This window comes from Sciurus vulgaris, assembly GCF_902686455.1.
Source record: "Sciurus vulgaris genome assembly, chromosome: 9".
NCBI classification, from domain to species: Eukaryota; Metazoa; Chordata; class Mammalia; order Rodentia; family Sciuridae; genus Sciurus; species Sciurus vulgaris.
Genome location: NC_136469.1, coordinates 90,146,746 through 90,171,055, shown reverse-complemented (window position 1 = coordinate 90,171,055; position 24,310 = coordinate 90,146,746). Strand labels below are relative to the sequence as shown.

General features: G+C 37.8%; 1 protein-coding gene across 4 annotated transcripts in view; it reads right to left on the bottom strand.

The window, feature by feature from the left end:
- The window catches only part of LOC306669123 (UDP-glucuronosyltransferase 2B31-like), a 79,665-nt gene that overhangs the window by 39,053 nt on the left and 16,302 nt on the right, over positions 1-24,310 (bottom strand). Inside the window, exon 6 of one of the 4 annotated variants that reach the window (XM_079152995.1) lies at positions 22,183-22,677. The exons of the other annotated variants lie outside the window; for them this stretch is intronic. Coding sequence (XP_079009121.1) covers positions 22,398-22,677 — 280 coding nt within the window. The 3' untranslated portion in view covers positions 22,183-22,397. Of the gene's footprint in view, positions 1-22,182; positions 22,678-24,310 lie in introns of those variants that run through there. 4 annotated transcript variants of the gene reach the window in all.

The window sequence follows — 24,310 nt, the reverse complement described above, 5'->3', positions numbered from 1 at the left end:
CAGTTTATTATATTTTTTATTTTTATTTATAACTGTGTTAATAATGACATAGTGAGATACCTCAATGTGGTTTTAACCTAGTTTTCTCTAGTATTTGTAATGTTGTGTATTTTTCTAGGTGTCCACTAGCCATTTCAATATTCTTTGAGACACGTTAATTCAGATCTTTTTAATATTTTTAAAAAAATTTTGGTCATTTATATTCCTACTAATGAGTTGCTAGTTTTCTTTGTATATTCTTGATGCAATTCCATTGTAATATGTGTGATTTGCAAGTATTAATCATTTTATTTTCATTATAGTGATAGTGTCCTTTGATGTAGAACATTTTTTAAGATTTATGAAGTCCAGTTTTTTCGTTCTATTTTGTGTCTGTATGCATTTGTACTATACCTAAGAACCTATTACTGTATTCAAGGTAATACATTTTGTACATATTTTCTATACAGCTTATGTACTGTAAGTCCCCATTTAAATTTCTGAACTATTTTAATTAATATTTATACATGATATAGGTTAAGGGAGCAATTTTTTTTTAACATATAGATGATCAGTTTTCTCAGGCACATTTATTCCATAGTAAGATGATTCTTTTCTTATTGTTTGTTTTGTCAATCTTATGAAAAGTCAATTAATCAAAATCTGTGGGTTTTCCAGGTTCTAAAATCTATTGCAAACATCCATACCGTACCTCTGTTCCTGCACCACATTCTCTTGATAGGTGTAGGTTTGTAGTTCATTTTGAATGAGAAAGTTTCAGACTTCCATCTTTGTTCTTTCTCACGACTGTTTTAAATTTTTAGTATCAGTTTTCCATTTGTACCAAAATTGTACCGAGAGTTTGATAAAAGTTGTGTATAATTTTTATATCAGTTTGCATGGTATGGCTGTTGCAACAACATTAACCATTTCAGTCCATGAATGTGAAATGTGTTTCCATTTATTTAGATTTTTCTAATAGCATTGCAAAATCTATTGTTGTGTTCACAGTGTAAGCTTTACACTTCTTTTGTTAAATTAATTCTTGGTATTTTATTCCTTTTTGATTATATTTTAAATGGGATTGTTGTCTTAAATGCATTTGAAACTGTTTTTTTGCAAATAGGTTAAAATATAACTGGTCTTTGTATGTTAATGTGCTCTTTTTGTTTTTTAAACAAGAATTTTTCCAAAGGGTTCTTAAAATATTCTCTATGTAGGGTTATGTTGTCTGCTAAGGGGAGTTTTCATCTTTCTTTTAAATATGGGTATTTTTTATTTCATGCTTTCTTGTAGTTTCCTTTTCTTAGACCTCTAATACCATATAAAATAAAGTAGAAAAATGGTTCTCTTCATTTTGCTTTTGACCTTTGAAACAAGGCATTTTCTTGGTTTTTCCCAGTTTGTCTTATTTTATGGTCACTAATTTTATAACCCCCTATTCTTATATTTGCCATTTGGGGGAAATTCAAAAAGGTAGGAAGCATTTTCCCAATATATCACCAAAGGTTTGTAAGAAAAGTACATTGTTGGAGACCGCTGCCCTGTAGGGCCTGCAGTGGTGGCTGGCCTTGCCCTAAGATGGTGCCGAGAAGCCCAACTGCAACGAAAAACAACTTTAAGGAAGCGCTTTCTATTGGCTGACTGATCTCCTCCGTGCCCGTGCTTAGTTCGTGATCAGTACATGTCCTCATTACCCACCATTAAGTCTCCATGAGCCAAACGCCTGACCCGTTAAGGTGATTGGCTGTTACATCCCATAAAGCTGCATACTTTGTGCGGCGGAGGGGGCAAAGTGGGCAGGCAGGTAGCAGCTGCATGACGAGAGAAGAAGAAGAGAGGCAGCGGTGGCACGACGAGAGAGGAAGAAGAGAGAAGCGGCAGCTGCATGAGAGAAAAGGAGAGAGAGAGCTGCGGGACAAGAGAAGAAGAAGAAGAAGAAGAAGACGGCGGTGGAGGAGGAGGAAGAACCAGGCACTCGGCTCAGAAGCTCTCCCATAAAAATAAAGACCTTAAAACTTCATTTGAGAGCCAAGTCTTCATTGTACTCGCTGGACAAGACAAGTGGTGCCGAAACCCAGGACCCCTCGCACTGCCACAAAAGAGGTAAGTAATATCCAGGTAAAACAGCTGTTAAAACTAAACAAGTCAAGTAAAATAAGTTAAGAAAGGTTAAAGCAGTATACAGGAAGCTGGGTAAAGTAACCCCCAGGTACAGGAAGCTGGGTAAAGTAACCCCCGGTGGACTGGGAGCTGGGAAAGTAACACCCTGCGGACAAGGAGCTGGGTAAAGTAACCCCCAGCGGACTGGCCAGGTATTAAAATAATAAGATTTTGTGTGTTTTTTGTTTGTCAAGAGTTCATGTCTTTGGTTGTATTGTATTGTTGCAGAGCACTACTGTTTTAGTTATTTTAGTGTGACTTAGCATTGTAGTGTGGTTAGCATTTAAAGCTTTAGGAAATGGGCAGCGATCAGAATGGATCAGAATGGAGGGTCTGCTTAGAGACTTATTAAAAGCAAATGGAACACCTCTAAAAACAAAGACTGCGAGGCTTTTCTTCAGAACTATAGAGGAAGCTGTGCCATGGTTTTCAGATGAGGGACTCTTAAATATACCACAGTGGGATCACTTAGGAGAGGATCTAAGAAAGAGGGAGAAAGTAGAACCATTGCCGGTGGGCACGAGCACAATTTAGAAGTTGATTCGCATGTGCTTAACTGACCCAAGGCCAACATTTAAAGATACACTAGAAAAAGGAGAAGATATTTTAGAGGAGATAAAAGAGGGACGATCCAGAAACTCTGAAAGATTATCAAAAAGAGGAAGTTCCTCGGATGAGGAAGAACTTTCAGAAGAGGAACTAGAGAGGATAGTTAAAAAAGAAGAACAGGAAAAAAGAAGAAAGTTTAAATTCAATATTGTACCAACAGCCCCCCCTGCCTATAATCTGTATTATGACAATAGGGAAGAACATACAAAAAATAAAAGGGTAAATGAGGAGGATATAAGGGAAAAGGACTGGAGTTCTATGTTTCCTGTTTCTGAGGATCCAGGGTCACAACAAAGATATCATCAGCCCTTAGTTTTTAAAATAATAAAACAATTAAAAGAAGCAGTCGTGTCATATGGCCCACAAGCAGCATTTACGCTGTCGTTAGTAGAATCAATAGGGGCCATGAACTTAACACCTGATGATTGGGGATATGTGTCTAGAGCGACATTATCTGGGGGACAATATTTAATATGGAAAACAGCATGGCAAGAATATTCTTCTGACACAGTTCGAAGTAATATGGCAGCAGGAAATCCACAATGGAATATAGAAATGTTAATGGGGACGGGTCAATATACAGGAAAACAGGCACAATTGAATTATAATCCTGCTGTTTACATGCAGATAACTGCTGCAGCGACTAAAGCATGGAAAACTATACAAGGAAGTGGGGACCTACAGGGCCAATTATCTAAGGTCTTGCAGGGAACCACTGAGCCTTATGCTGATTTGGTGGCTAGGTTACTAGAAACAGCAGGATGCATTTTTGGGGATGTAGATCAAGCAATGCCCCTCATAAAGCAACTGGCGTATGAACAAGCTAATAGATGGTGTAAGGAGGCAATAAGACCCTGGAAAAGCAAAGACCTCAGTGCCTATAATAAGGTATGTAGAGACATAAATGAAAGTGTCATCCAGGGACAAGTTATGGCTGCAGCTATTACACAAGGAATGCAAGGACTAAACTTTGAGAGAGGAAGACCCCCAGGATCATGTTTCCACTGTAAACAACAAGGGCACTTTAGAAAACAAAGTCCCCAGTTAAAACAGCAAGACAGACCCCAGAGAAGGCCTAAACCTAGAATCTGCCCAAGATGTAGAAAGGGAAATCATTGGGCTAGTGAATGTAGATCTATGATAGATGTAGATGGTAAACCTATCCCTCCTCGTGGAAGCTCAAAAAATGAGAAACGGGGCCCACAATGCCAGTGCCTGGCACAAATGTACGGGGTGATTCAAAAAGTGGCAAGGACACATTATCCAGTGACAGACCAAGGAGATCAACACTAGGACGTGCAGGACTGGACCTCTGTTCTACCACCAGAGCAATAGTAACGCCAGAAATGGGTGTACAAGTCATACCTGTTGACTTTAAGGGTCCCCTACCTGAGAACACCATGGGACTATTATTAGGCAGAAGCTCCAGTGCACTCAAAGGACTAATGATAGTTCCAGGAGTCATAGATCAAGATTATACAGGAGAAATTAAAGTGCTTGCTTCATCACTTCAGGGCATTATTTCCATTTCTCCAGGAGACCAAATAGCTCAGCTTTGTATACTACCTAGTCTTCATGGCTCATTAGCGTCACAACAACGTTTTAGGGGAGATAAGGGTATGGGATGTACAGGTATCGATTTGGCCTGCTTTACTATGGAACTAAAAAACAGACCTATGTTAGAATTAATTGTAAAAGGAAAAATTATAAATGGATTGTTAGACACGGGAGCAGATACAAGTATCATAGCAGAAAAAGACTGGCCAAAGGATTGGCCCACACAAAAGGCAAATCAAACATTGAGAGGATTAGGTATTGCCACAGAACCAAAAAAGAGCTCCATGTGGCTACAATGGAAAAGCCCAGAAGGTCAAGAAGGACTTTTCCAACCATATGTTTTAGAACAAATCCCAGTGACACTATGGGGTAGAGATATTTTAAATCAAATGGGGATGAAAATAACCACAGAAGGAATATACAGTGAACAGGCACAAAACATAATGAAAAAACAAGGGCACAAGTGGGGAAAGGGCTTAGGAATCAATGAACAAGGCATAATGGAACCAATATAAATTAAAAAAAGGTGATAGACAGGGATTGGGTTTTTCCTCGGGGCCACTGGTGAAATAATTAAAATAAAATGGAATATAGAAAAGCCAATCTGGGTCCCTCAGTGGCCCCTAAATACAGAAAAACTTAAAACGGCCCAGGAATTAGTACAAGAACAATTAGAGGCAGGGCATATAAAGCCCTCCACATCACCTTGGAATACCCCCATATTTGTTATAAAAAAGAAATCAGGTAGATGGAGATTATTACATGACCTAAGAGCCATCAATGCCGTAATGCAATCCATGGGGCCAATTCAGTTGGGCCTACCAGTCTTATCAGCATTACCAAAGGACTGGAAATCAATAATATTAGATATAAAGGATTGTTTTTTTCTCTACTCCTCTCCACCCTGACAACACAGAAAAGTTTGCTTTTACGGTCCCCTCTATTAATCATGGACAGCCTGATGCCAGATATGAATGGAAAGTCCTATCCCAAGGGATGGCCAATAGTACAACCATATGTCAAATTTACGTAAATAGTGCTTTAATACCAATCAGAAATAAGTACTCAGATATAATTATATACCATTATATGGATGATGTATTAATTTGCCACCCAGAACAAACAATACTAGATAAGGTATTTACTGATCTAATCAGTCATTTAAAGACAAGAGGACTTATTATAGCACCTGAAAAGATACAAAGACAACAAGTTCAAGAATTTTTAGGCGCTAAAATAAACAGCGCAATCATTACACCCCTAAAAACTTCTCTTAGACTCGACCATCTTAATACCTTAAACGATTTTCAAAGGTTATTAGGTGATATTAATTGGATAAGGCCTTACCTTAGATTAACTTCTCAAGATTTAGGACCATTATTTAATATCTTAAAGGGAGATGCTCATCCTTCTTCACCCAGAAAACTTACAGAGGAGGCCAGAAAAACCCTAGATGTATACAAAAAAGACTAGACGAGGCACATGTTGATCGTATAGATCTGTCGGCATCTCTATCACTCAGAGTACTTCCAAATAAATTAGTCCCTACAGGAGTCCTCTGGCAACAAGGACCTTTAATGTGGATACATTTACCCTACTCTCCAGGAAAAACAATAGTTTCTTATCCTGAAGCAATGGCACAAATAATATTCAAGGCATTAAAATCAGCCATCATAGTATTTGGAAAAACCCCAGACAAGATAATAACCCCATATTTGACAATCATTATCCAAAACATCCATATATACAATTTTATCTAAGAAATCCTGTGATTCAAATAAAAATTACAAAAAGGGAACCTGTAAGACAAGCAGTGGTAGTGTTTACTGATGGTTCCAATAATGGTACTGGAGCATATTTTCATAAAGACAAGGTACAAACATTTCTTTTTCCAAAGGCTTCTGCACAGCAAATAGAACAAACATTAAAAGATTTTCATAAAGTACCTGTAAATATTCTGTCAAATAGCCATTATGCTGTTAATGCAGTTCAACAACTGGAAGACGCCGGTCTAATCAACAAAAATTCCACCATATCCAACATACTCTTAGCATTAGAAAAACTCATTTGGAGTAGAACAGAGCCATTCTACATAGGACATTTAAGAGCTCACACAGACTTCCCAGGTCCATTAACACAGGGCAATAATATAGCTGATCTAGCCACAAGGGATCCTCATGTTTTTTCTATAGTAGAAGAAGCACAAAACTTCCATAGTAAATTTCATGTAAATTCTAAAACCTTACAAATAAAATTCAATATAACCAAAGAACAAGCCTGAACCATTGTGAAAAACTGTAATAATTGTGTAACATACATAAATTCACCTAATAATAGCATTAATCCAAAAGGCCTATTGCCCAACCATCTATGGCAGATGGATGTAACACAGATTCCAGAGTTTGGAAATCTCAAATTTGTTCATGTAACTATTGATACCTACTCAGGGGTTATATTTGCTTCATTACATAGTGGAGAAAAAATAAAAGACGTATTATCACATTGCTTACAGGCCTTAGCGACTTGGGGAAAGCCTAAACAATATAAGACAGATAATGGGCCTGCATATATTTCTGCATCATTTAAAAATTTCTTAAGTACCTTTGATATTTCCCATTCCACTGGATTTCCATACAATCCTATGGGACAAGGAATCATTGAAAGAGCCAATCAAACACTAAAGGCTGTTTTAAATAAACAAAAAGGGGGAATAGGAGACACATACAGGTCTCCTAAACATAAACTAAACATAGCATTATTTACTTTAAATTTTCTAAATTTGGACAAAGATGGAAAAACAGTCGCAGATAGACACAAAAATCTACAGGGGCTCCAAAGGTCCTTGTACAATGGAAGGATGTGCTCAATGGACAATGGAGAGGTCCGGATCTAGTGTTATTCTGGAGTTGAGGCTCCATATGTGTTTTCCCACAGGGTGAAAAAATACCAGTCTGAATCCCAGAGAGATTAACAAGACCCGCATCTAAGATGTCATCATCCCTTACCATTAACTAATACCTCTTCTATTCTTCCACCTATTTCTAGTACCAATGTTTCGACAGGATTGCCTGCAATTCCCTTTGATTCACAGACCGTTCTTTTACATCTTTTTCTTTACCAGGATGATGTTCAGTTAGGAATGAAACATGTCAATCCTTACAACTGGCTTCTGCTTCCTAACACAAAAGGATATAGTAATATACAGTCATTTTTCAGCCTTCTGGGAGCGGAACATAAATTGTGCCAGTGGAACTCCTCTAATTGGGACAATTCTTCTTTCCTATCTGCTACTCAGTTTCTTACCTGTAATGGAAGTATAACCTTTCCTCCCACTCCAGTCTGTGTGTCACCCCCTTTCATGTTTCTCTTAACTAACCATAGTACTATCGTCCTAAATTGTTCTGATGCTAACGTAACTTGTTTCCTTTCACAATGTTGGAATGCCTCCCAGTTTTCCATTGCAGTAACCAGTCTCCATAACTGATGAAGAGTTGCCTATGATTTTGTCTAGAAACAAAAGAGACTTTGGCATTACAGCAGCAGTGGTTACAGCAGTGGCTGTGTCTGCTGCTGCAGCTGCAGCAGCAGCGACAGCATTAGCTACTACAATACCAATAGCACAAGCTGTCAATAATATAGCTGAAAGAGCCGCCTCAGCTTTACAAACACAAAAGGTTATCGATGCCCACTTAAAGGCTGGCATAACTGATCTTACACTCCTGATAACCTTACCACTCAATTAGGATTAGAGACTGAAACATGGGCAGACATCATGGCTCTTGGAATACTTATGGTACTGGGATTTGGAATAATGATCTGATGCCTTATGCACATAAGAAGTCAACAACAGGGAGAACATCAGACCATCAAAATGGCACTCATGGCGCTTGAAACTGGCACATCTCCCCAGGTGTACCTAAATATGCTGGATCGGTAGCCAATGATGGGTAAGCAAACAGAGGCATATATCAACCTAAGACAGGTCCTCATCCCAAGATGGGTGAGATACCAATGACGGGTAAGAATATGTTCTGCTGTTATGCAACCTAAGACAGGCACGATCCCAGGGATCCAGAGTCACAGATAGGCTCATGGGGGCCCATACCAACCTAAGACAGGGTTCTGAGGCCTGGAGGTCAGAATTCCGATGACGGGTAAGGATGGTGCTCACCACATGAGTTATCATGATGACCTGATCCTAAGTCCACTAATAAAACAGGGGAAGATGTTGGAGACCGCTGCCCTGTAGGGCCCGCAGTGGTGGCTGGCCTCGCCCTAATTTGGTGCCGAGAAGCCCAACGGCAAAGAAAAACAACTTTAAGGAAGTGCTTTCTATTGGCTGACTGATCTCCTCTGCGTCTGTGCTTAGCTCGTGATCAGTACATGTCCTCATTACCCACCATTAAGTCTCCACGAGCCAAACGCCTGACCCGTTAAGGGATTGACTCTTATATCCCATAAAGCTGTGTATTTTGCGTGGCGGGGAAGAGAAAGGCAAGGAGCAAGCAAGGCAAGGAGGGCAGGCAGCAGCTGCAGGACGAGAGAAGAGGAGAGGCGGCCGCGGCGCGACGAGAGAGGAAGAAGAGAGAAGTGGCAGCTACACGAGAGAAAAGAAGGAGAGAGAAAGCTGTGAGACAAAAGAAGGAGAGAGAGAGCTGCGCAACCAGAGAAGAAGAAGAAGAAGACGACGGTGGTGGAGGAGGATGAAGAACCAGGCACTTGACTCAGAAGCTCTCCCATAAAAATAAAGACCTTAAAACTTCATTTGAGAGCCGAGTCTTCATTGTACTCACTGGACGAGACAGATTCATACCTTTTGTGTAATCATACATGTACATAGGGTAATGATGTCTGTCTCATTCCACCATTTTCATACTCTCCTTCCTCTCATTTCCCTCTACATAATCTAACGTTCCTCCATTCTTCTCTTACCCCCAACCCCCACACCCCTGTTACATATCATCATTCACTTATCATTATACACTTTGGTTTTTTTGGGCTTGGCTTATTTCACTTAGCATGATATTCTCCAATTCCATCCATTTATCTGCAAATGCCATAATATTATTCTTCTTTATGACTGAATAATATTCCATTGTGTATATATGCCACAATTTCTTTATCCATTTATCTGTTGAAGGGTGTCTAGATTGGTTCCACAAACTAGCGATTGTGAATTGAGCTGTTATAAACATTGATGTGCCTGCACACTGGTAATATACTAATTTTAAGTCCTTTGGGTATAAACCGAGGAGTGGGATAACTGGTTCAAAAAGTGGGTCCATTCCAAGTTTTCTGAGCATTCTCCATACTGCTTTACAGAGTGGCTGCACCGGTTTTCAACTCCACCAGCAATGTCAAAGTGTGCCTTTTTTCCCACATCCACGCCAACATCTATTATTGTTTGTGTTCTTGATAATAGCCATTCTAATTGGAGTAATATGAAATCTTAGAATTGTTTTAATTTGCATTTCTCTAATTACTAGAGATGTTGAACACTTTTTCATATATTTAATAATCACCTCTATGTCTTCTTCTGTGAAGTGTCTGTTCAGTTCCTTGCCCTATTTATTAAGTTCTTTGTATTTTGGGTGTAAAGTTTTTTAAGTTCTTCATAAATTTTGGAGATGAGTGCTCTATCTGAAGTACATGTGGAAAAGATTTTCTCCTACTTTGTAGGCTCTCTTTTCACATTATTAATCATATCCCTTGCTGAGAAAAAGCTTTTTAGATTGAGTCCATTCCATTTATTGATTCTTGCTTTGATTTCTTATGCTTTCAGAATCTTGTTAAGGAAGTCTGATTGTAAGCCAACATGATGAAGATTTGGGCCTACTTTGACCTCTATTTGGTACAGGGTCTCTGGTCTAATTCCTAAGTCCTTGATGCATTTTGAGTTGAGTTTTGTGCAGGGTGGGATATAGAGGTTTAATTTCATTTTACTGCGTATGGATTTCCAGTTTTCCCAGCAGCATTTGTTGAAGAGGCTATCTTTTCTCCATTGCATGTTTTTTGCTCCTTTGTCTAGTATGAGATAACTGTATTTGTGTGAATTTGTCTCTGTTTCTTCTGTAACATTGGTCTGCATGTCTATTTTGGCGCCAATACCATGCTGTTTTTGTTACTATTGCTCTGTAGTATAGTTTCATGTCTGGTATTGTGATACCTCCTGCTTCATTTTTCCTGCTCAGGATTGTTTTGGCTATTTGAAGTTTCTTAAACACTAACCAGAACAATTAGGCCAAAGAAATTAAAGATATATGAATAGGAAAAAAAGAACTCAAGTTGTCACTATTTACCATTAACATGATTCTTTATTTAGAGAATCCAAAAAACTCCACTAGAAAACTTCTAGAACTAATAAATGAATTCGGCAAATTGGCAGGGTATAAAATCACTATTCATACATCTAATGCATTTCTATTCATAATTGATGAGTCTTCTGAAAGAGAAATTAGGAAAACCATTCCATTCACAATAGCCTCAAAAAAAAAAAAAAAAAAAACCTTGGGAATCAATCTAACAAAAGCAGCAAAAGACAAATAGCCTAAACTATCGTTAACTTTAAACATGTGCCATTTAAAATAAATTTGATAGTTATGTAAAGTCTAAATTGTGATGGAAATTGTTTTAACCATTAGTGCTGTAATAGTGCCATTTGATTTTGTTGTGTACAGCAATTATTTTTAGTGCTTTTGCAAGTTAAATAGTCCATTTTCACATTTCCATGACATTGGTTATACCATCACATTCATGTCTATTTCTCTGGTGAAGGAACAGAGGCACACAATGCCACAATCTCTATAGTGCTTTATAGGGATTAGTAACAATGTGTCTTAGCCAGCTTTTTTGCTGCTTTGACCAAAAGACTTGACAAGAATGATTAGAGGAGGAAATATTTATTTTGGAGCTCACAATGTCAAAGTTCTCAGTTCATACATGGCAGGTTCTATTGCTCTGGGCCCCAGGCAAGGCAGAGCATCATGGTGGAAGGGTGTCATGGAGGAACGCATCTCAGGACATTGCATCAGGGGCAGAGAGAGAAAACACTTGCCAGGGACAAAATATATACCCCAAAGGCAAGCCCCCAGTGACCTGCCTTTTCTATTCACACCTTACCTGCATACCACTTCTACCAAGTTAATCCCTGTCAGGGGATTAATTCTCTGACTGGGTTAAGGTTCTCATAAATCCTGATCATTTCACCTTTAAGCCTCCTTGAATTGTCTCACACAGGAGCTTTTTGGGGACACCTAATATGTAAACCATAATGCAACACTGTGTGCAGAATACAAAATATTTACCAACATACTATACTGATTGTCTGTCCTGGGTAATAGTTATTTTCAAAATGTTACATCATAGTCTTCCACTTATGTGCCTACATTTATATATTAATAGAAATAGTATCACATTGTGTGCAATTAAATATATGAAAAACATTGATATAGTTATCTATCACTGCACAAAAATCAATCACCAAATGTAGGGGCTTAGAATATCCATGTTTGTTTTAATAGTTTCTGTTACTCTTCTGGGTGTTGGCTGAGTTGAGCACAGTGGTTCTTAAATGGGTTTCTCAGGTACTTACAGACCTATGATTGTGGAAGCTGAATCAACTGAAGATTATTCCCTCACATGCCTGGTGAGTGGCAACAGAAGAGTCCATCTACTTGAGAGCTGAAGAAATTGGGACTTCCTAGGCTTGTTTTTATATTCTCCACCTATTCTCATCTATCAAAAGGACTTTGATTCTAACTCAGGGCTCCAAAGTGATTAGAGGAGGAAAGTGTGAGGAAAGAGACAAAGACATGAAGAAAGTAAGAGGGAGAGAGAGAGAGAGAGACAGATAAATAAAGAGAATTCAGTGCCTTGTTTAACAATGTCTTGGAAGGGAACTGCATGACTTCCAGTGCCAGTTCCATAATGAGATCGACAAAATTCAACCCGAGGGGCCGTGGCTCGATGGCACCATTGTTGCAGTGTTTATAGTCCTGTCTCAAATTGCTACAGAAGAAAAGCTTCTGAAATTGCTAGCAGAAGGCCCTATGCTACTATGAAATATATTTAAATGTTGACATTAAATCCAAAATTACATCATAAAGATAGTGCGAGTTGAGATAGGCACAACCTGAAAATTTAATAACAAATTATAGATCTATTCATTGATATTTTAAATATGAAGTATAAGTCTCAATAACAGCCTGCAAATGAATCAGAGATAGTTTCCCAGATTACTGCTCCATTAAGTATTCTGAATGGTACAAATATATGGACAATAAGTTTGCTAAATTTTACAGTTATATTTTTGAATCTCAATGTCCATTTTACTACTACACATTTTTTTAGTGGGGCTAGCTACCAGGGATTGAACTCAGGACTCTCGATGACTGAGCCACATCCCTCCCCCTACTTTGTGTTTTATTTAGAGACAGGTTCTCACTGAGATGTTTAGTGTCTCACTGTTCCTTAAGCTGGCTTTATCCAGCTACTGCTATACTTTTTAAGTCACATAATTAATTCATGAAAATAGCATTGTGAAAGTTTAAACACTGCCGAAGTACAGGCCTTAAAGATTCTTTCTTCAGAACTCTGTGTATTTGTTCAGACTGTTTCTTATTTGTTTGTTCAAGTTTACATATATTTGATTGTGTTCCAAGAAGGAGTGTTTTTTCTTAAGTTTTCTGGAATTTTTAATAAAACAATATGACGAGTAGAACATTCAACCATATTGCCTGCAATCTACCCTCTCTCTGTAATGTCTGTATGGCTTACAGTGTTCTTAGAGCTGCGTTAATTGCTGCTAACCACTGAAGTTCGAGAGAAAACTTTCCACACCTAAACATGTTTATGAGGAGCATGTCAGCATGGAACATTCCTCATTGTAGAATTACAGGGTCAAACAATGTGTTCCAATTTTCTTTTTCTTTTTTTCCTTTAAACATATTTAATTTGTCTTATAAATGGAATACATGTACATTGTAAAGAATTTATGCATTTTATTTATTGATTTATGGTGCTGGGGATTGAACACAGGGGCATTTTTCACTGAGTTCCATCCCCAGTCCTTTTTATTTTTATTATTTTTTTGAAAATTTTTTAGTTGTTGATGGATCTTTATATTATTTATTTATACATGGTGCTGAGAACCAAACCCAGTGCCTCACAACTGCTAGGCAAGCACTCTATCATTGAGCTACAACCCTAGGCCCCTTTTTATTTATTTTATTTATTTATTTTTATTGTAAACAAAGGGATACATGTTGTTTCTGTTTGTACATGGAGTAACAGCATTCCATTTGCATATTCATAAATTTACATAGAGTAATGATGTTTGATTCAATCCATTATTTTTTTCCTCCCCCCCAACCCCTCCCACCTCTCTTTTCCCTCTATACAGTCCCTCCTTCCTCCATTCTTGTGCCACTCCCACCACCCATTAAGAGTCATCATCCGCTTATCAGTGAGATCATTCCTCTTTTGGATTTTTGAGATTGGCTTATATCTCTTAACATGATATTCTACAATTTCATCCACTTGCCTGCAAATTCCATAATTTTATTATTCTTTATAGCTGAGTAATATTCCATTGTATATATATACCACAGTTTTTTTATCCGTTCATCAATTGAAGGGCATCTAGGTTGGTTCCATAGTCTGGCTATTGTGAATTGAGCAGCTATGAACATTGATGTCGCTGTATCTCTGTAGTGTGCTCATTTTAAGTCCTTTGGGTATAGGCCAAGGAGTGGGATAGCTGGGTCAAATGGTGGTTCCATTCCAAGTTTTCTAAGGAATCTCCACACTGCTTTCCAGAGTGGCTGCACTAATTTGCAGTCCCACCAGCAATGTATGAGTGTACATTTTTCCCCACATCCTCGCCAACACCTATTGTTGCTTGTGTTCTTTTTTTTTTTTAAAGTTAAAAACCCTTTACTAATTTTTTAAGTTCATTACATTTCAAACCTATGTATCTCTGTTTAAGTTATCTCCAAATTTTTTACATGAATTTATTTATAAATAGAGTGTGCATATGTCCCAGTTTTTTTTAATTTTAATTAAAAATCATAAATTTACATAGGGCAATGTTGTTTCATTCATTTTGTTATTTTTTTCCCTTCCACCCTCCCCTCCCACCCTTCTTTTCCCTCTATACATTCCTTTCTTCCTCCTTCTTACCACCCTCCTTATCCCTAACCCTAAACCTAACCCTAACCCTAACACTAACCCCTCCTACCCCTCCCCCCGTACGTACTCATCCGCTTATCAGTGAGATCATTCGTCCTTTAGTTTTTTGAGATTGGCTTATCTCACTTAGCATGATATCCTCCAATATCATCCATTTGCCTGCGAATGCCATACTTTTGTCATTCCTCATGGCAGAGTAATATTCCATTGTATATATATGCCACAGTTTCTTTATCCATTCATCAACTGAAGGGCATCTGGGTTGGTTCCACAATCTGGCTATTGTGAATTGAGCAGCTATGAACATTGATGTGGCTGTATCTCTGTAGTATGCTGATTTTAAGTCCTTTGGGTATAGGCCAAGGAGTGGGATAGCTGGGTCAAATGGTGGTTCCATTCCAAGCTTCTGAGGAATCTCCATACTGCTTTCCAGAGTGGCTGCACTAGTTTGCAACCCCACCAGCAATGTATGAGTGTACCTTTTTCCCCACATCCTCGCCAACACCTATTGTTGCTTATGTTCTTGATAATCGCCATTCTAATTGGGGTGAGATGAAATCTTAGGGTAGTTTTGATTTGAATTTCTCTTATTACTAGAGATGTTGAACATTTTTTCATATATCTGTTGATTGCTTGTACATCTTCCTCTGTGAAGTGTCTGTTCATTTCCTTAGCCCATTTGTTGATTGGATTATTTGTATTCTTGGTGTAGAGTTTTTTGAGTTCTTTATAGATTTGGGATATTAGCGCTCTATCTGAAGTATGATTGGCAAAGATATTCTCCCACCCTGTAGGCTCTCTCTTCACATTACTGATAGTTTCCTTTGCTGAGAGAAAGCTTTTTAGTTTGAATCTATCCCAGTTGTTGATTCTTGCTTTTATTTCTTGGGCTATGGGAGTCCTGTTAAGGAAGTCTGCTCCTAAGCCAACAAGATGAAGGTTTGGGCCCACTTTTTCTTCTATAAGATGCAGGGTCTCTGGTCTGATTCCGAGGTCCTTGATCCATTGTGAGTTGAGTTTTGTGCAGGGTGAGAATTAGAGGTTTAATTTCATTCTGTTGCATATGATTTTCCAGTTTTCCCAGCACCATTTGTTGAAGAGGCTATCTTTTCTCCATTGCATATTTTTGGCCCCTTTGTCTAGTATGAGAAAATTGTAATTATTTGGGTTTGTGTTCGTGTCCTCTATTCTGTACCATTGATCTCCCTGTCTATTTTGGTACCAATACCATGCCGTTTTGTTACTATTGCTTTGTAATAGAGTTGAAGATCTGGTATTGCGATACCCCCTGCTTCACTCTTTCTACTGAGGATTGCTTTAGCTAATCTGGGTTTCTTATTCTTCCAGATGAATTTCATAATTGCTTGCTGTATTTCTGTAAGGTACATCATTGGGATTTTAATTGGAATTGCATTGAATCTGTACAGCACTTTTGGTAGTATGGCCATTTTGACAATATTAATTCTGCCTATCCAAGAACATGGGAGATCTTTCCATCTTCTAAGGTTTTCTTTAATTTCTTTCTTTAGTGTTCTGTAGTTCTCATTGTAGAGGTCTTTCACCTCTTTTGTGAGATTGATTCCCAAGTATTTTATTTTTTTTGATGCTATTGTGAATGGGGTAGTTTTCCTAATTTCTCTTTCTGAAGATTCATCACTTATGTATAAAAATGCATTGGATTTATGAGCATTGATCTTGTAACCTGCTACTTTACTGAATTCACTTATGAGTTCTAAGAGTTTTCTGGTGGAATTTCCAGGTTCCTCTAAATATATAATCATGTCATCAGCGAACAGGGATAGTTCGAGTTCCTCTTTTCCAATTCGTATCCCTTTAATTTCTTTGGTTTGTCTAATTGCTCTGGCTAGAGTCTCAAGAACAATGTTGAATACAAGTGGTGAAAGAGGGAGTCCCTGCCTTGTTCCAGTTTTTAGGGGGAACGTTTTCAGTTTTTCACCATTTAGAATGATATTGGCCATGGAATTAGCACAGATGGCCTTCACAATGTTAAGGAATGATCCCACTACCCCAATTTTTTCTAGTGTATTGAGCATGAAGGGATGCTGTATTTTATCGAATGCTTTTTCTGCATCTATTGAAATAATCATGTGATTCTTAACTTTTAGTCTGTTGATATGGTGAATGACATTTATTGATTTCCGGATGTTGAACCAACCTTGCATCCCTGGGATAAAACCCACTTGATCGTGGTGCACTATCTTTTTAATATATTTTTGTATGCGATTTGCTAAAATTTTGTTGAGAATTTTTGCGTCAATGTTCATTAAGGATATTGGTCTGAAATTTTCTTTCCTCGATGTGTCTCTGTCTGGTTTAGGTATCAGGGTGATATTGGCTTCATTGAATGAGTTTGGGAGGGTTCCCTCCTCTTCTATTTTATGGAATAGTTTGAGAAGTACTGGAGTGAGCTCTTCTTTAAAGGTTTTGTAGAACTCGGCTGAGAACCCATCTGGCCCCGGACTTTTCTTTGTTGGTAGGCTTTTGATGACCTCTTCTATTTCATTGCTTGAAATTCATTTATTTAAGTTGTGTATGTCTTCCTCGTTCAGTTTAGGTAATTCATATGTCTCTAGAAATTTGTTGATGTCTTCGAGGTTTTCTGTTTTGTTGGAATATAGATTTTCAAAATAGCTTCTAATTATGTTTTGTATTTCACTTGTGTCTGTTGTGATATTTCCTTGTTCATTCCGAATTTTAGTAATTTGAGTTTTCTGCCTTTTTCTCTTTGTTAGCGTGGCTAAGGGTTTATCAATTTTGTTTATTTTTTCAAAGAACCAACTATTTATTTTGTTAATTTTTCCGATTGTTTCTTTTGTTCCCATTTCATTGATTTCGGCTCTGATTTTAACTATTTCCTGTCTACTACTACTTTTGGTGTTGGTCTGCTCTTCTTTATCTAGGGCTTTGAGCTGTAGTGTTAAGTCATTTATTTGTTGATTTCTACTTCTTCTGTTTAATGCGCCCCATGAAATAAATCTTCCTCTCAGTACTGCGTTCATAGTGTCCCAGAGATTTTGATATGATGTGTCTTTGTTCTCATTTACTTCTAAGAATTTTTTAATTTCCCTCCTGATGTCTTCTGTTATCCATTCATCATATAATAGTGTATTATTTAATCTCCAAGTGTTGGAGAAATTTCTGTTTTTTATTCTGTCATTTATTTCTAATTTCAGTCCATTATGATCTGATAGAGTACAAGGTAGTATCTCCATATTCTTGTATTTGCTAACAGTAGCTTTGTGGCATAAAACATGGTGTATTTTAGAGAAGGATCCATGTGCTGCTGAGAAGAAAGTGTATTCATTCTTTGTTGGATGGTATATTCTATATAAGTCGGTTAAGTCTAAATTGTTGATTGTGTTGTTGAGATCTATGGTTTCTTTATTCAATTTTTGTTTGGACAATCTAGCCAGCGGTGAGAGAGGTGTGTTAAAATCACCTAGTATTATTGTGTTGTGGTCTATTTGATTTCTGGAATTGAGAAGGATTTGTTTGACGTACATGGATGAGTCAATGTTCAGGGCATAGATATTTATGATTGTTATGTCTTGCTGATTTATGCTTCACTTAAGCAGTATGTAATGTCCTTCTTCATCCCTTCTGACTAGTTTTGGCTTAAAGTCCACATTATCTGAAATGAGGATGGATACTCCAGCTTATTTGCTGTGTCCGTGTGCATGGTATGTTTTTTCCCATCCTTTCACCTTTAGTCTATGGGTATCTCTTTCTATGAGATGGGTCTCTTGCAGGCAGCTTATTGTTGGATTTTTCTTTTTAATCCAATCTGCCATTCTATGTCTTTTGATTGATGAGTTCAGGCCATTAACATTCACAGTTATTATTGTGATATGATTTTTATTCCCAGTCATTGGACTCATTTTTGTTTTTTGACATGATTTGGTTTCTCCTTTATTTGGCTATTCCTTTAGGCTAGTTCCTTCCGTTGCTGATTTACATTGTTGTTTTTCATCTCTTCCTCATGGAATATTTTGCTGAGAATGTTCTGTAATGCCGGCTTTCTTTTAGTAAATTCCTTTAGCTTTTGTTTATCGTGGAAGGATTTTATCTCATCGTCAAATCTAAAGTAAGTTTTGCTGGGTATAAAATTCTTGGTTGGCATCCATTTTCTTTCAGGGCTTGGTAAATGTTGTTCCAGGTCCTTCTAGCTTTTAGGGTCTAGACTGAAAAATCTGCTGATATTCTTATTGGTTTCCCCCGAATGTAATCTGATTCTTTTCTCTCGCGGCCTTTAAAATTCTGTTTTTATTTTGAATGTTAGTTATTTTCATAATAATGTGCCTTGGTGTAGGTCTGTTGTAATTTTGCATATTTGGAGTCCTATAAGCCTCTTGTACTTGATTTTCATTTCATTCTTGAGATTTGGGCAATTTTCTGGTATTATTTCATTGAATAGATTGTTCATTCCTTTGGTTTGTTTCTCTAAGCCTTCCTCAATCCCAATTATTCTTAAATTTGGCCTCTTCATGGTATCCAATAATTCTTATAGATTCTGTTCATGATTTCTTACCATCTTCTCTGTTTGGTCAACCTTGTTTTCAAGATTAAATATTTTGTCTTCAATATCTGAGGTTCTGTCTTCCAGGATATCTATCCTGTTGTTTATGCTTCTATGGTGTTTTTAACTTGGTTTATTGTTTCCTTCATTTCAAGGATTTCCGTTTGTTTTTTTTTTTCAGTATCTCTAACTCTTTATTGATATGCTCTTTTCCTTCCATTATTTGCTCTTTTAACTGTTGATTAGTGCATTCATTTAATGCCTGCATTTGTTCTTTCATCTCCTCGTTTGCTTCCCTGATTGTTTTAATTATGTACATTCTGAACTCCCTTTCGGACATTTCTTCTGCTGTGCTGTCATTGGGTTTTATTGATATAGTATCTACGTTTGTTTCGGACATTTTCTTTCCTTGTTTTCTCATATTGGTCAGATGACAATGGGACTCTGTGATATTGTAGATTTCCTCTATTGGCTTATAGTGACCCTGTAGATTTCCAGTGTATCACCTACCAGCCTTCAGTAGCCAGAAGTCTTGGATTAATTTGATAATGCAGTGCTTCCAAAGAACGCTGCCCCTAGCCAGCTACTGGTTCCAGGGAGAGAGACCTGGAGAGGTCTCTTGTTGCACAGCCCTGGTTCCAGAGGCTGGTTGTAGGTCAGAGGTCTCCACTGGCTTGGGGATTTGTGGCTGGCTCTGTGTAGACAGGCTCTCACTGGGCGATTTGCCCTGAGAAGCTAGCCTAGAGAGGCGCTTCCCACTGGAGGGGGGCTGGGCTGCTTGGGGAAGTCCCTGGTGCCCTGTGCTGGTCACTGAAGCAACCTGTGCGCGGGCCGGAGCTGGCAGCAGGGCGGGCCAGAGCCAGCCGTGGCGGGCCGGAGCTGGCCGCGCTGCTTCTGTGCAGAAGGGCTCTCACTGGGGGGCCTGTTCTGAGAGGCTGGAGGATCTGTCCCTGTGGGCAGAGCCCACTGCCAGACTGCACAGAGCTGCCTGGGAGAGATGCTATCTGCCCTGTCCTACTCTAATAAGCCACTCGAATCCTGGCCTGCCACCCAGCTGAGCTTCGCTGGGTGGGGGAGACTCACCCTGTGGTTCTATTTTAGTCCAAGACTCTCAATGCCTCTCCTTCTTGAATCCTGGGTTCTGGGGCAACTGGAGATGCAGTCACCCTCTAGTCTGCCATCTTGGATCGCCCCGTGGAAAAAGCCTGCAGCTGGAGGGGGACAATGCTGCCTGGAGAGGTCTCTGGCTGCCCAGCCCTGGTCCCAGAAGCCGCTTGCATGTCGAATATCTCCGCTGCCTTGGGGACTTGTGGCTGGCTCTGTGTCGAGAGGCTCTCACTGGGCGGTCTGCCCTGGGAAGCTAGCCTAGAGAGGCGTTTCCCACCAAAGGGGGCTGGGCTGCTTCGCTCGTGTTCTTGATAATCGCCATTCTAATTGGGGTGAGATGGAATCTTAGGGTAGTTTTGATTTGCATTTCTCTTATTACTAAAGATGTTGAACATTTTTTCATATATCTGTTGATTGCTTGTACATCCACTTCTGTGAAGTGTCTGTTCATTTCCTTAGCCCATTTGTTGATTGGGTTATTTGTATTCTTGGTGTAGAGATTTTTGAGTTCTTTATATATTCTGGAAATTAGTGCTCTATCTGAAGTATGAGTGGCAAAGATAGATTTAATATCTTCTCTGGGAATACAATTTATTGTGTTTATGCTAATTTTTACTTTCTAAGTGTCAGTGAATTTTGTCATCTTTTAATTGTTTTGGGTGACTTTACATTTATCAATTGCTCTTTCATCCCACTCTTTGTAATTTTGATTAATGACTTCTAGTACATGCTACTATAAAATGTATACAAAACCTTTCTTGTTGCATCTGCTGCAATATATATTTGATGATATTTAATTCAGGTTCATGTGCATGACTATAGTATTATCCACAAGGTACTGTATTAGCTTCTTTTAAAAATTTCATCAATTTTTAGATGAGTTGTATGGGAAATTCCTCTATCTTACAAAAGTAAGTTTGAATTATCTTTTAATAAGTTCTTATCTTACAATGGCAAATATTTCATGTGATATTTTGGATGATAATCTTATACCCAAAGGATGACTAGATATTTCTCAAGTGGGACACTGTAATCACAAAGGACTTTTCTTATGTGTACCTCGATGGAGGACTGGCATATCATGTTTGATTTACATATTCTCCATAAGATTTATGTAATTTTGTATTCTATGCATTTTTAATGATTATGTTCAGTTAGAATATGTGTAGGCTTAAGGGAAAATGATGACTATGCTATTTTTCAATCAAACTATTTGTTTCCCTGTCAGTGATATGAGAGGAATAAGGCAACAGGTTGGTGTAGAAAGAAAAAAAATTAAACTAGTTTTTGTAAAGTAGGGCATATGGAATGATAAGCATTATTTCAAACTCTCCCACTAACAAATTGAATTTTACAACATATCTGTAAGGTAGCTCAGCAACATTGTGTCTTGCTTTGGAAAAAATGGAGATATGTATACAGCACTTTTCAGTGTTAGAAAATTGGAAACAAAGCAGACAACATTTAGTTGGGATCAATATCACAGGCCTATGAATATCATAGGCCAGCAGGAACTAAATCACATCCAAAGCAAAGTAGAATCAGAAGACTACATATATATATATATATATATATATATATATATAGTCTCATTTTTTCAATTTTCACTCTCTCCCTATGCCACCCATTATATATAAAAAATGTGTATGTATGTATTCTTATATATATACATACACTCACACACACATATACATACATGTACATGTAGGAATAAAAATAACATATAGGTGAAACTTTAAAAGGCTAAGAGTGAAAGTGAATGAACTCGTGAAACTAAATGTTTCCCACATATTTCAGTTTGATAAGAAAAAGCAGGTAGGCATCATTCCATTTCTAATGCCACTGACAAATGTTGCCTTCCCACATCTTTTAGGGAAGAAGGGATGCTGAGACTTGATGTACAACGAAAGGTAAGCAACACTATGGGTCTCCTGAAAACCCATGGAAGGGCAAATCTTGTCACAAACTCTAATTAGTGGAGTCTTTCTTCATAGAGGTTGAAGCTACAAAATTAGAATCATAAATGGCAATATAAATGCATGGGTTTAATTTTATTTTCTCCAATAGTGTTTCTTTGAACTGAAATATTTCTACCTTTTACACAGAGAGTGAATTTCATGAAGACAAAATTTGACTTGACAAAGCGATTTGTGAAAAGTTGTAACAATGAGTAGGAACCTGGCAAGACAATTTCCTCTTGTGAGAGTTAACTGGAGGAGCCTTCTATCAGGACTTCCAGCTTCAGGCCTAGGTACAATCACTCCCTTTTTTTCTTCTTTCCTGTTTTAGCAAACTTCTGGCAACATAACAGACAACATTTAGTGATAATGAATATCACAGTTGCCACACAGGCCAGCAGGAACCCAACCACATCTAGAGAGTAGTACTGGAACCAGGAGAGGTCGTGGGCAGCAACCCGGAGGTGTTTAGCTCCTTTGTGGCGCATGACAAACTCTATCCAGAAGACAGCTCGGTCCAGAGGCTTCACTGGCTGATCATGGTGAATTCGTGATAATCTCATAGCATTCTCTTTATATCTAAAGGTGAAACATAAAAGTATCAATATTGAAAGTAAGTTAATTTGTCTGAGCATATGAAGTCAAAGAAAGTTTTTCACAAATGCCATATGGACGATTTAAAATAAATATCATAGACTAACCCTCATATGGTGTATTTTTATTTTTTCACCATATAATATATAGTTTTAATTGGAATATTCTGATGTATAAATATTTCAAAAGTGATCATGAAATTTCAGGAAAGTGAGTAAAATCCTTTCCATCAGAGGAAATAGTTATGAACCATCTGAGACCAATAAGTGCAAGAGAAGGCATACAATTTGTGAAAGATTACCTTGAAGCTTTTAACAAGGAATCATATCATGGTGGTGCAGTGCTTCCTAACTATTCTCTCTGTTTCTCCTCTTTGTTTCTATCCTCTACTGTCTCTTTTCCACTAGGTAGCCAGAATGGTATTATTAAAACATATACTTCCCATTATGAAGCTATCCTGCTCAAAATTTTCTTTTGACTTCTCATCACAAGTAGAATAAAATCCAAGTCTGTTCTTGTATTAGAGGATTCTGATGGGTTAGACTCTGGCCATATTTTCTGATATCATTTTCCCTTGCTCATTGTCTATACATATTTGTCCTCTTTATTTTTTTATTGATTTTTAGTTGTATATAACATTAGGATTCCTTTTAACATAATCACAAAAGCATGGAATATAATTTACTCTAATTCAGCCCCCAGTACTCTCCACTCCCCATTTCCTCTCCTTGCTTCACTCTCTCTACTAATCTTTCTGCAATTTATTTATAGTTGTTTTTGAGTTTTTTTGTATATTCTTGGTATTGGGATTCACTGTGATGTAATCATGTATGTACATATAAAAAGTTGGTCAGATTCATTCCACTCTTTTGTCCTTTTCCTGTCCCTCCTACCTCCTCCTCAATCCTTCTTGTTTAATCTATTCATCTTTCCTCTATTTTGATAAAATTCTCTCTTCTTCTTTGTTTTTTTTTCCCTCCCCCCCACACCACCCACCCCTGGTTATTTTTGATTAGCTTGCACATATTAGAGAAAACCTTTGACCTTTGACTTTTTGAGACTGGCTTGTTTTACTTGGCATCATAGTCTCTAGTTCCATCTATTTACTGGCAAATGCCATGATTTCATCCTTTATGACTAATACTCCATTGTGTATATACACCACATTTTCTTTATACATTCATCTGTTGAAAGGCACCTAACTTGGTTTCATAGCTTGGCTAGTGTGAATTGAGCTGCTATAAACATCAATGTGGTTGTATCCCTGTAGTATACTGAATTTAAATCTTTTGAATATATACTAAGGGGTGGGATAAGTGAATCATATGGTGGTTCCATTCCTAAATTTAGTGCTTTAGGCACATGTGCCTTCTTCTTGTTCCCATGTCACCAAACGTGTTCTCCCCTTGGCACACTCATACTTTGAATCTTCTTGGGTCTTTCCTTAGGCATCTTTTCCTGCAACACTGCAAGACTTGCTTATAGTTCATGGTTGAGATCTTGGCCCTCATGTCACCCCTCAGAGGTGTTTTTCCTGACTATATTAACATAGCAGCCCTAAGCATTTCTTTTGTTATTATGTGTTGCTTTAAATGTATTTCTTAATAATTCAAAATAT